General features: G+C 42.5%; 1 protein-coding gene across 3 annotated transcripts in view; it reads left to right on the forward strand.

Annotated features, from left to right (window-relative positions):
* ntrk3a (neurotrophic tyrosine kinase, receptor, type 3a) overlaps positions 1–13,020 on the forward strand; it is a 144,227-nt gene that overhangs the window by 67,093 nt on the left and 64,114 nt on the right. The window contains exons 5-11 of one of the 3 annotated variants that reach the window (XM_030774749.1): positions 2,535–2,689; positions 2,958–3,100; positions 3,288–3,432; positions 6,190–6,486; positions 7,374–7,391; positions 8,755–8,810; positions 9,749–9,851. In XM_030774749.1, the coding sequence (XP_030630609.1) occupies positions 2,535–2,689; positions 2,958–3,100; positions 3,288–3,432; positions 6,190–6,486; positions 7,374–7,391; positions 8,755–8,810; positions 9,749–9,851 (917 nt within the window). Of the gene's footprint in view, positions 1–2,534; positions 2,690–2,957; positions 3,101–3,287; positions 3,433–6,189; positions 6,520–7,373; positions 7,392–8,741; positions 8,811–9,748; positions 9,852–13,020 lie in introns of all 3 variants that reach the window. The other 2 variants (XM_030774734.1, XM_030774742.1) reach the window with 2 other exon arrangements.

Here is a 13,020-nt window from a genome sequence, read left to right on the forward strand (position 1 = left end):
GCTCCGTCTGTGTGTCTCCGGTAAAGTGATGGGTGAAAAGACTAGCAGTCAGAGAAAACCTGTTAGTCCAGTGCAGGGACATCACTAAGTATGACCCGACTCATTATGGGACACGTACGGCTGGCACTGAACCGGTTCCCCTGGAGACCTCCTCGAACCCGCCCGACCCAGGCCCACTTCTGATCACTTATGTACAGATGTCACTGATGCGTCACAAACAAGTCAAAATAGCTGGTTAATGTGATCTGATGTGTTTATAGCCTCTCTGCTGTCATGACTGTCCTTGGTAAAGAATAACCATAGTGATGGTGTAGAGGCAATTTTTTTCCTTTAATATAAAATCTCTAGGCATTTTACACCCTGCCACATTTGATATGTGCATTTTTTTCATTCTGTCCTCCTTAGTTCAGTAATCCTATTCAATGTCTTTGTTTCTCCATTTTCCCTCTGCGATGTTTCCATATATGAAAATGGGAGTCGATGTTTAATGCATGGACTTTGCAAAGGTTTGACTGTAGAGTAAGTGTGATTGTGGTTGTGATTTGCATGTCTTCTCTGCTCCATCTGCATCAGACTTTAGTGGTATCATTCACAGCTGCCTTTAACTTTCACCTTCCCAAAGGTCAATTTAATGTTTTATTCAATATCAAAGAGATCTGCATACAGTAAGGGAATGATGGTTGTATAGTGTGACCATTTTTTTTTTTTTTTTTGTGGCGGTTGGTTTATAATCATCCGATAATAGGTATTTACTTTGATTTACAAAGAGATACTGTTTATGTGTGTGTGTGTGTTTGTGTAAGTCCCCTTAGACTTGTTAATTACTCCTGCAGCAGAGAAGTTGCTTTTTTTGGCAGCCTTTGATCCACATTCATCAAAACCTCATTGACACGTAGAAGAACTAACACTATCCTTGACAGAAAAATGTACTTGAGGATTGTTCATCAGTTTGTATGGGAGAGAGAGAGAGAGAGAGAGAGAGAGAAAGAGAGAAACTCTGTATGTAGATCTTACATGCGCCATGTCCCCACCCATGCAGCGCCGTTTTTCCGTATCTTCCAATTAAAAAGGGGTGATCTTGCTTTTGTCAACTGATGAATGAATGAACAGGCCGCTGTTTAGGTTACCACACTGCCTAAGACTGGAGCCCAGGTGGGAGGGTGCCCCCCCCCACCCCCCCAGATGCTCTCAACAGTTAAAGGTAAAGAGAATGGAGGGGGTGGGGGGGGGAGTATAGAACCCACCCCCCCCCCCCCCCCCCCCCCAAGATCAGATCCATCCTTGCTGGAGGCTCTTTAAGAGAGTCGGCACACACACCAAGTGGAACAAAGTTGATTATGAAGCAGATTACTGCTTTTCTCTCTAAAAAAACAACAACAAAAAAATCTCCCCCAAAACCCGCAATAGATAAGAAAGATTCAGGCAACTATCTTGTAAGATACTAAACGTACAAAAAGGGGAAGATTACAACAGCGATGGTGCAGGACACAAATTTTCACCTGTGGCTTTTAGTTAGTGATAGAACAAGTAACTCCACAGAATCATGGGATGTCTCAGTTCATCAGATTTACTTTATATAGCAGTTATCTGTGTCTTTATCCATCGTCTCTGGTGTTTTTACTGCATTACTACATTTCAGACTTACCTGTGTACCTCTTCTAACGAATATGTACATATTTACATATCATTTGTTGTCTGTTTGGTATCCTGACTGTAAACTGTCTCCCACTTTGGGATCTGCATCCTTGAAATGTTCCATAAATGCTTCTGGAAGGTTCTCGTTACACAGAGTTCTACCTAGCCTTGTGTGAGGTGGCTAGTTTTTTGTGGACGTAGATTGGAAGTTGTCTGGAAAGAGTGTTGTTGCAGTAATGAGGATGATGACGGTGAGAGGGTTAATGGGACGAGTGTGTGAGAGGGGCAGAACTGTTTTGAATGGTAGGGGAGATGGTATTATGCTTTGGCATTGTGTGGGTTTGACCTAACACCCTTCCGTCTGTCCAGTGATACAGCCACGATGATGAGCCCATATGCTCTACTAATCACCCCGTCCTTGGATGGCAACGGTCCTAACAGCAGACAGACCCTCCCCTCAAAACACACACACACATGCACACACGCACGCGCACAGTACTTACAAAGTTTAATTAACCTCAACAAAATATCATTTAAACACATATTTCGCTGTCCTGTTTTGCTGGGCAGCAAAAAAAAAAGAAAAAAAAAGCAACAACAACAACAACAACAAAAAGCAGCTGTTTTAGATTTCGTCTGCCGTGGAAGCCAAAGACACATTTGGCGCTAACTTGCGAGTGGCACAAAGTGTCCACACAAAGCCATCCCTCGTGGTGTCTCCCCAGCCTGCCCATAGATGCCCAGAAACACTCCAGCCTCTCTCCAGGCATAATGTGATGAATGTTTGGGGCTGGTTTGGACGATAACGGTGTCCTTCACCTACTTCTGTCCTGACGCTGAATGGGCTGTCGGGCACGGCACTGTCTCTGAAAACTCTATTTTTTTTTTCCCTGTGGCAGGAGGCTGGAGGGAGTTGTGTTCGACTGCGGTTGTGATATTCGTTGGATTCAGCTCTGGCAACAGAGGGGCGAAGCTGGTCTCCATAACCAGCAGCTCTTTTGTAACGACGGCTACTCCAAGATCCCGCTGCAGCTCATGAACATCTCTAACTGTGGTAAGAATCCACCTCTATTAAGCATTCATACTGCAAAACCAAAGCATCTCACTGACGGAAAAATCATCGTTTTTGAACCATTTTTGATTGTGGCAAACAATTTGAACAATTTAAACACACAGTTACTAAGTAAGGACTTAAACACAAAAAAGTGTTTTCTGTCAGCAATACTTAACAGTTTACTTGCTTGGTGCCCATTCCAAATCAACATCATGTTGGGTTAAGGAACATACAGACGATTTTTTGTTTTTGTTTCCTTTTCTTTTAGATTTGCCGGAAATCAGTGTGTCCCACAGCAACCTCACTGTCACGGAGGGTGACAGGGTTTCCATTACCTGTAACGGATCTGGCTCTCCCCTTCCGGATGTCGACTGGAGAGTATCAGGCCTTCACTCTATCAACACACACCAGGTGAACTGGATTCAAAGAAGCCGCAACTTTTCATGGATCAAACCTAATGGCGTAGAGTGTTCTGCAAAACAGTACAGTGAATGTGATTGTTCAGGAGGACGAGACGAGACGACTAGTTTGTGATCAAATGTGCCAAACTAACGAGATTCCTTTTTTTTTTTTTTCACTCTCCTGTCGCTTGTTCCAGTCCGTCATGCACTGGCCCAGTAGCGTCCACACCGCAAATCTGACCCTGGTCAATATCAGCCGCGACGACAATAGCTTTGTATTGAATTGTATCGCGGAGAACGTGGTGGGGATGACAAACGCTTCCATACAGCTCTCTGTGCAGTGTAAGTGCCCTTTCATCACTGTTCCTACTTCATGTTAGTCTCTATGTGCTTACTTTATTTCCTCGCTGATAAAATCGTACTAAAACAAACTGTTTGTCTCAAGTTGTTGATAAACACCATATATTAAATTTAGTTCTATTTTTCCAGGCTAATTCGTCAGTCGTTAGGACATGAGGAAATTACTTAATTTGCATTCAAGTGTAAATTAGTCATAGTCAGTCTAGAGCTGCTTTTAAGATTGCTGCATATCTCTGTATGTTTTTCTAAGAGATCAGCTGCCATTCTCCATCTGTAACATCCTGTTTTGTGTTCTCAAGCACGGCCTTCTGATTGCTTCAAATTATGGGTCAACCAGACTGTATATGATGCTAACAAACAAGTGCTCCCACAGTGAGCTTGTGCCCTAATTATAGCATCATTGGCCTATGGAATACAAAGATTAGATTTTATTTTAATCCTAGAGGTTAGGAACATCTGGTGTGGAAAAAAGGGCAGTGCCTTCAACTTGTTTTAAATAAAAAAATAAAAATACTGTGCTGTTAAGGAGAGAGGAGCTTTAACTCCTTAACTGGGGTAAATAGGGGTAAAAACAAACACATAGGAGTCCTGTATTGACGCACCGCACTGTGGTAAAACAAGTCATTGCACTGATCCACACAAGCAAAATCGTACACATTCAAAGTGGTAGCTGCTTTCGGACTCTGAACTTTCATCCTTGACAAAGCAGGTTGGGCTTCTTTAAAGAAAAAGATAACGTAGTTTTATCAAATGCTTCATCACTCGATGCATGTAACAAAGATTAAAGTTTATTTTGATTTGAAACAAAGTCAGGATGGAGTGGGGAACTCTGTGGCTTGTATCTATTCTGTCCACTACATTAGTGCTTTTTTCCCCCCTAGAATCACATTCTCTTTGGGCTTCTAACCTTCTCAGTAATTAGAAATCATCCAAACAGCCGCCTCGCTTCTGAAAATGCCATAAAACAGTGTTAACAGCTGTGGTGATTAGCTGGACTAACTGACGGTAAAATGGAGAAGAGAAGGCAGCCTGTTTGAGATTTGTTCCACTGCGGTTGACGGAGTATCTCTCATTTGTACCTTGTGCCGAGATGACAGGATGTCGGTTATCCGCGCCTCAATCCCATTTGTTTTACCTCTCAAACAAAATGAGTGTTAGCTGATAGTGCAGCCTATCTCTGCTTTTTCTTCAGATTCTAAATGTTTGTTGCTGTTTTTGCTCCACAAATATATGCATGTGTCAGCACCTGGTGGCATCTCCAAAGGAAAGAAAAAATCCATAGATTTAAGGCAGGAGGTGGTCGGGGAATGACTCTTAAAAGAAAAAAAAAAGCAGCAAAATGAGCTTGGGTTAGGGTAGGAGTTTGTGTGTGTGTGTGGGTGGGTGGGGGTAGGGACTGGATATGTTTCTGAAATAATTACAGACTTAAATGGTGCGTAGCCACTAAATAAACTGCAAAGAAAAGCCACGGCAGTGTCTGGTTTAGGGGCTCTCTGCTTCGACTGAAACAGGCAATCAGCGAGGCCTTTATTAGACCGCACTGTTACCATCAACTGGATACAATTACACTGTAACACGAGGCAGATCTGTTGTGTCTGTATTTACATTTATAGTGAGCAGTGTTGTCCAACACAGATGCAACACAATTCTCCCCAAACTCAATATATATTGACTGTTAGAGATTATGCTGTGGGCTACAAATTAAGAGGAAACAGAACTCTAACTCTCTCTCTCTCTCTCTCTCTCTCTCTCTCTCTTCCTCCTTTATTCTGTTATTAGAAAGAGCCATTGTGATCGAAATATTTTGGAATAAGCCATGAGTCACAGGCGGATGCCAGTGTCAGCTCACACAAGGAGCTGTAGTAGATCACCCGCTATAAAAGCCATACTGTGGCAATAAACAAAGGACATCTGTGTGAGATTGGGAATCATGAACCCTCAGAGCATTTTTGCAAGTCATAATTGATGAATCGATATTTATTTTCCTGTGGAGTAAACTCAAGTGTTATTCACAGCGTTGGAGGTTGGAGGTGGATTATCATGCTAAATGTATGTGTGTGTGTGTGTGTGTGTGTTTCTGTGTGTGTGAGAATCTCCTGAGCACTGATAGATATTGTTTATAGGCCGCTTATGACACATTTATGATACAATAATTGTGCACGGGGAGCTGCAGAAGATTGAGACTGGAGTTCAATGGCCAACATGTTTATGGAGTGTTTCTTCCCTCTGGCTCCTGTTTTTAACCTGGCAATAGAGCCACTCACTCAAAAAAACAAAAAAAAAACTGAACAAAAAACCCAGCAGGAATTACTGGCCTCTCTGTCTGCCTGTCATCTGACTGGTCTGTGTGGAAGAGAAAGGAGTCAGTCAAACGTCCTGTCTGACAGACTGTGGGGTCAAAGGGCACGCAGATTTGACCATGAGTGAAAGGCTAGAATCCCCTCAGCGTGCTGAGACATGATAAAATTCTTCACAAGTCAAAGAGCCCTATTTGGTCCCTATGAAAGAATATAATATACTAATGATATTATTATTATTATTATTATTATTATTATTATTATTAATAATAATAATAATAATAATAATAATAATAATAATAATGATAATAATGCTAAATAATAATAATAGTGTTCTATGAGGGCCCCCTGTCAGTGCTGGGCCCTTGCAATCGTCCTAACTTCCCCTGCCTTAGGGCGCCCCTGATAATAATGCTGGTTTACCTTTCTTGTCTTCCTCCAGTCCCTCCCATGATTATGAAGTTTGAGGAACCTGAAAAATGGCACGATACGTGTATGCTGTTCACGGTGCGAGGACACCCACTCCCCACGCTGAACTTTTACTACAACGGCAAGGCCATTCCACAGAGCGAGTACATCCGCAGTGAGATGGAAATCTACCAAGACAACCTGGAGGGCTGCCTCACCTTCAAAAACCCCACCCATCACAACAACGGCAATTACACTCTAGAAGCCACCAACTTCCTGGGCGTAGCCACCAAAACAGTGTTCGCCCACTTCCTGAACGCGCCCTTTACTGGTAGGTGTCTGTCTGATCGTTTAGAGCAGCCAGGTTTTTCCTGGGTGTGTGTGAAGCCCTTAGGGATTCATGGCAGAACTGTAGGGTGGTTTGTTAGATTGTGACAGAAATGTCAAAATCACATTAAATGTACTCAGTTAAAATTTTAAGAGCGTACTTGAGGTAAATAACTTGGGTTGAAGGGATTCAGGTGAGAAAAAAAGGTTGGAAACCTCTGATTTTATAAGGGTTGGGGAAGAGCTTTGTTTGATTTAGTCGCGACATTTTGCTTGTGAACAGTGTAGTGGAAAAAGTCTTGTGAGGAACTTTGTGACAATGACTTGTTCACATTGAAGGTGACACTCTGACAGGTTCTTGGATAAATATAGGCACCACCTTACTGTGAAGAGATCAGATTCCCTGATGACATGATATAGCTCATGCAAAAACGTTTTTCTCTGTACAGATGAATACTGAAACACCTCAAGATCCTGTTGCCAGCATCATAACGCTAAATATAGATATTTCAAGGGGGGTTTTTGTCAGTTTTTCAGTCTATTTTCACATCTCAGTAGTACTTGCTTACTTACAATGTTTAAACTATATCATTGTTAGTTTGGGAAGGCAACTAATTGAATGATATATGTAGTAATTATTACTACTAGTGTTTATTATCATCTACATTGGCACAAGGACTTTAATTCTGTAGAAGGTTTAACACTGAAATGTTTCTATGAGATGTGCTTTCAAAATGCCATATATTTTATCATCAAATATGCTGAAATGTCCTCTGATTTTGTCAGATTTGTACTATTGATTTGTAAGCACTGAGTTAAATGAAGCTGGATTTGATATATTCTGATGATTTTTATGAACCGGTTGCTATGTGGTGTGTTTGTTTTCCTCAGGAGACTATGGAGATTATGGTAAGTGTTTTCTTTGATTTTCTTAATGTATGCACTATTATACTTATTATGTTTTAAGATAAAACAAATAATGAAGTAAGTAATTACTTAGCTGGTGGATTTGAATATGTTTTCCTAGGTCAAATAGCATGATGCATGATCCCCGGTCCTGACATGGGTCCACTTGTACAATCATAGTAACATGTTCCGTGATTGGCAGATGAGATTAGTTATTCATGATAGTTTGGATTTAAGCATGAGCTACTAGTTTTAACATGGTGCCTAAGGCTAAACTAATGGAGGCCACTAAGTGTATGTGCTAGCATGCTACTCAAGGTCACTGTAGTGCTCTCAACAGCCGGTTTCAGCCACCCAAGGGGCAGCGCGCATTTGGTGTTAATCTGTTATAATTTAGGAGTTAAACGTTGAGGCAAACACACTCACTGACCTTCATCAGTAGCCATCTTTTTTTACACTGACACAGTGCTGGAGTTTTGCTGCGATTCACTTCGCACAATCAGGCCTTAGCACAGGGGGCCGAGAGTGACAGATTGTTACTGTCAGGGAACCGAATGAAGTTTGATGATATCCGCTCGGCGTCGATGAGCCTGAGGTCCGAGGGGTATGGGATAGAAGAGCCCTCCAGAAACATTCTGCCACTTACTTCCATTCCCACGCTGCATTGCTGCGTTAGCAAGGGGCATGATGGGAGAGTAAGCCAAAGGCCATATCTCCTAGCAAGCCTCTTGGGGGAAGTCTGAAATGAGAATACAGAAGGGTATTTCATTCCCTTTTAAGCAGCTCTCTGTCAGGTCATGTTCGGCTCCTGTGGGACCATCAGGAAACATTTTATTCCAATGATGTTAAGCCTTCGTTAAAAAAAAAAAAAAATTCACATAACTTTACATATAATAGAACATTCCTGCAATGCTCAGATGTGTTTTTCTATTTTTGTTTTCCTTTTTTTTTCCCCCTCCAATTTGTACAGCACAGTTTGTCATAATCTCATCGCTTTGCGCGATCCTATAGCCTATTTAGAGGTAAAGCGAATATACGTTTTCTCTGATGTGTGAAACCAGCCCCTGTTATTTTTTCGTAGGCTACTCCAAGTCAGATACTATTGTCAAATCAACAAGACAAGCTTGAAAGAGAGGAATTTTTGCTTATCTTTGGTCGTATCCATAGAGAGACTGATTGTCGATGACCAGCAGTGAGCTTTAGAAGGACGAGTGTCCTTGTCCACATCGCCAGTCTCACACACTGCCAGTTCCATCCCTACTAAGTTACTAAGCGTGACACAGCCGAGACTAGAGGCATGCCTTTGAGTGCCATGTTTCCTAAATATTTGTTTGTTGACATTTTGCGCTCTCACCTGTCTCCACAGTGAGCCCAACACCGACCATCTCAGAGAATCTCCGTCCAGAAGAGGACACATTTGGGGTAGGCCTACGTATCTGTCTCAAAGGTGTAACACTGTCCTTAAACCAAACATAATGAAAACTGGATGAATAATTGAAGCAACGTTTTGTTCCTACAAACAAACAAACAAAAAAAAAGAACAGACAAAAGGGAAAGCTTGGAACATGCATGCTACTTTCCTTGTGATGACAACATTTAACAGACTCTTATAACCAGAGTTTTTGATCAAGCGAGATAATCTCCTTTGGTTTTGTCAAGGTCAACACATATATTACATACACAAGGAAAAAGCACATTTCTCTAATAATGGCTTTTCCTGTACCACCGTAACTATGGAAAACATTTATGTGAAGCATTTTATGCCAGTTGCCATGCTTGGCGCTGGAGCCGTCTTGTAGAAACTATTAATAAAGTCCATTTATTGGCCCTGGATGGATAATAGGGGCTTTAATGTTGCCGCACTGCTTCCCTGGCCAATCAAGCGTGTAAGAAAAGTTCATTTTGTCTTGTTTGGCCAAGGACTCGAACGCTTAAGAAAAAAAAAAAAAATCTTTATCGAAGCTGACTCATGGTCTGAGCTGGTACGCTAGTGTCCTCATAAGGCCCAATAATGTGAATGCAACGTTCAGACTCATTTAATCACACGGTGTTACAGAAAGCCTTTTCTCATTAGTTTTATCAGTTGGCCGTGAGCATTCTTTTCACACACACTTTGGGAGGGTTCAGCACACTTGGCAAAGCTTATTATCTCAGATGGATTTGTTTGTGTTTTTGTGCTTTTGGTGTGTGTGTGTGTGTGTGTGTGTGTGTGTGTGTGTGTGCGTGTGCGTGTGTGTGTGTGTTTGAATGTTACGTGTTTAAGTAAGTGTGACATCCTAAGTTACTGCCTTGACCAGTGGCTGCGTATCGTCCCAGCAAATGGCAACAAAACTCAAGGGGCTATTGTATCTCCTCCTCAGGTGTCCATCGCGGTGGGCTTGGCCGGTTTCGCCTGCGTTCTGCTCCTCGTCATGTTCGTGCTAATTAACAAATATGGCAGACGGTCCAAATTCGGCATGAAAGGTAAGCGCAGTGGAAATAGTCCAGTCCAAACTGGCAAGATGCACAAGTGTAGTACCATGAGGTTACCAAAATGCACCTGTCTTTTCAAACATCCGTTAAGAACGGTTTCTATTTCTTTCAGGTTGTCCTTTCAAAACGTCAAAGTGCTTTTTTTTTGATCAGCATTACTGCCAAGAAATATTTTCATCTCAAATAGATGCCTAGGGAACAGGTTTTTAAGGGAAAAAATTGCCGCATGGACAATATCTCGAGGTGTGTTGTATTAGCTAGTGTATGCGCATGCATGCGTGTGAGTGGCTGGGAAGCTGTGCGTGAGCTCATTAAGTTTGTATGTCTTGAGAGCTACCATTTTGCTGATCTTTATGAAGAATGGCTTTGCCGAAAGAGTTGCTCATGCTATGAAAATCTAAAAGGGGCAGTAATATATCTCTTTGTGTAGCTCGCTCAAGTCCTTTATTTTACTGAATTGGGTTTCTGGCTCTGTTTATTCATTGGCTACTGACAGACCGGGAAGCGTGGATTGTGCTGTTCATTTGGGCAGGAGGTCTGAGTGAGAGATGCTACTCAGACATGGACTCCTAAGTCAGAGATGAGCTTGGCAGCCTTGAAGACACGCTTCTTTACCACGGCTGCACTTCCCTCGGTGCGGTCCCCAGAAACCTGGTGTCTTTGGCTGTTTAGAATGCTTTTCCGTGCCTGTTCTATTCAGCAGGGGCAAAGTCTCTCTCTCTCTCTCTCTCTCTCTCTCTCTCTCTCTCTCTATTTCTCTCTGTTTTTCCATCTCTCTCTCTGTTTCTCTGTCTGTCTGTCTCTGTCTGCCTGTCTGTCTGTTGCTTTCTCTCTCTCCCCCTCCTTCTTCCTCCTTTCCTTGCTTCCTACAATTTCACCTTCTGCCTCATTATCCTCCCTTCCCTCTCCTCCTCCTCTTAATCCTTGGTTTCTCTGATATTATGGACAATCACATTTCTCCAGTGATTAAGAGGTGTAGTCATACATCCTCATTGGCAGAAATGACACTCCAATCAGTGTTAAATATGACATAGACAGTCATCCATGTTCCAATTATGATGTAGTCGACACCAGCACTCAGGCATCAAAGGGATATTTAATGTAGTGCTTCTGTCCCTGAGGTGCATTGACCGCCCTACAGCATTTTTTTATTATTTGTCTTTCAACATCAACAGGGAAGTAATCAGCCCCCCTCTCTCTGATGTTAACAATGTTAGAATATCCAGCGCAAACACCTCCTTTTCCTCCCCCCAACACACCCAGCCCTGTGAGGTTTGTAGTCTGTTGCGTGAGTGAATGCACACAGCAATTGGATGAGTCTGTCTGCCTTGGCACTCTGCCATCTTCATTGACTTTCTCCATTTCACTTCAGTTCCCACGGGGGCCATGTTTTTCCCCTCCTTTTCTTCCTCTTCCTCCTCTCTCTCTCTCTCTCTCTCTCTCTCTCTCTCTCTCTCTCTTTCTCTCCCTCCTTCCCTTCAGTTTTACAACCGATGCCCTGGTATGTCCCGCCCTTTCCCTCTGCCAGTCTGCACCCCCCACCACCACTCCAAGAATGGAGAGCACTCTCAATCCATTTTTTTTTTTGACAAAGTTAATTAAAAGCAGATTAAGTCGATAGTATCAACGGATGTGGAATTAAAGAAGGCGAATCGAGGAAGCTGGATGGAGCTGGTGGTGTGGATGTCGGGTAGAGGCAAGACTGTTTTTATCTGATACTGGCGTGGTGAAGCTCATGTTCATTCTGCCTGGTTGGATCTCCAGCTGTTTACACACTGACACATGCTACCCTCAAGTTCTATTAGTCTCAGTCTACCTCAGTCAGAGAGAGAGAGAGAGAGACAGAGATAGTTAAGAAATATCAGTCTACCTCAGTCTACCTCAGTCAGAGAGAGAGAGAGAGAGAGAGAGAGAGACAGAGATAGTTAAGAAATATTTTATTTTGGCTGCAGTTGTGGCTGTGGATGAGTCAAGGGGGCAGGGGATGAGGGGTAAAATTGTCTTTTTTGACTCGTTGCTTCTCAGTGTCTTTACCAATAATCTGTCCCTTTCTGTGGCATATACAGTACAAGAAATAAGTGAGAAATGACACATGCCAACATACTCCACCACTCTTTCTCACATCAAAACCTGTTACTTTTGTTTCTATGGAAACCATCGCTGAGTGACAGGTGACATACGGGTGGGCGGAGTGAAGAAGAACAATGTAAACCATTGCTCTCTCTCTCTCTCTCTCTCTCTCTCCCACTCTTTCTTTCTCTCTCTCTCTTTCTCTGTATATTCCTCCTATTTATTGGCAAAGAGAGAATGTTCATTGTATTGGGACTTCACAAGGAGACAGTTCAGTCCTGAAACTTGAACCCCTGACACATTCATGAGAGAATATTCTCTTTTTTTTTTGCTAAGTCTGTGTTGTTGAAATCAAACAGTAGTCTTCTCTGTCTTAGTGTTCTGGCTGAGAGCTCGGTAATCCTGTTTGTAGTCAAGTATGGAGACTTTCTATTATTCTTTTGGTTCCCGTCCAGGCTAGTGAATGAGAGTTGTTCGCATGAACTGAGGCGTAAATAACCTTAATCTACTCCTGTGGTGAAAGAGAAGCAATCCCAAAGGAACCGCAGGAATACTCCAAACAACATTATAGATTGAAACAGTTTTTTTTCTTCTTCCCGAAACAAGTGTCCTCTCTGAGACCGGAGATGATCAAGCTTTCTTCCTTTTTCTCTCTTTCTTTGGTTGAGTGATTTCTGTGGCATATCTCTGCATCTCTGCATTCAGGTGTGTTCTGGTGCCATGCTTGTGGGTGGGAGAAGGTGCCTCTGGCATGTTGTTATTGGCGTTGAGATATTAGACCTGTCTCCTCTCATCGTCAGTCCTACCTGAGCCACTTGAGCAAATCCTGAGCCATAAGACTGTGAAGAACCCCCCTCCCCTCCCTCCCACACACACACACACACTCACACAAACACACACACAACACACACACACACACACACACATATACACATCTCGTTTTCCTATTCTCATTCTGTCAGTTAAACTCTCCTCATGGTTTTGCGCTCTCTCATTTTCTCTCTCTTTCTCTGTCTGTTAGCTCCCATTATTACCATCTTAAATCTGACAGCAGGACTTCCACAGACACACACACAGAAAAAGAAGAGTT

This window comes from Chanos chanos, chromosome 1, assembly GCF_902362185.1.
Source record: "Chanos chanos chromosome 1, fChaCha1.1, whole genome shotgun sequence".
Classification (NCBI taxonomy): domain Eukaryota; kingdom Metazoa; phylum Chordata; class Actinopteri; order Gonorynchiformes; family Chanidae; genus Chanos; species Chanos chanos.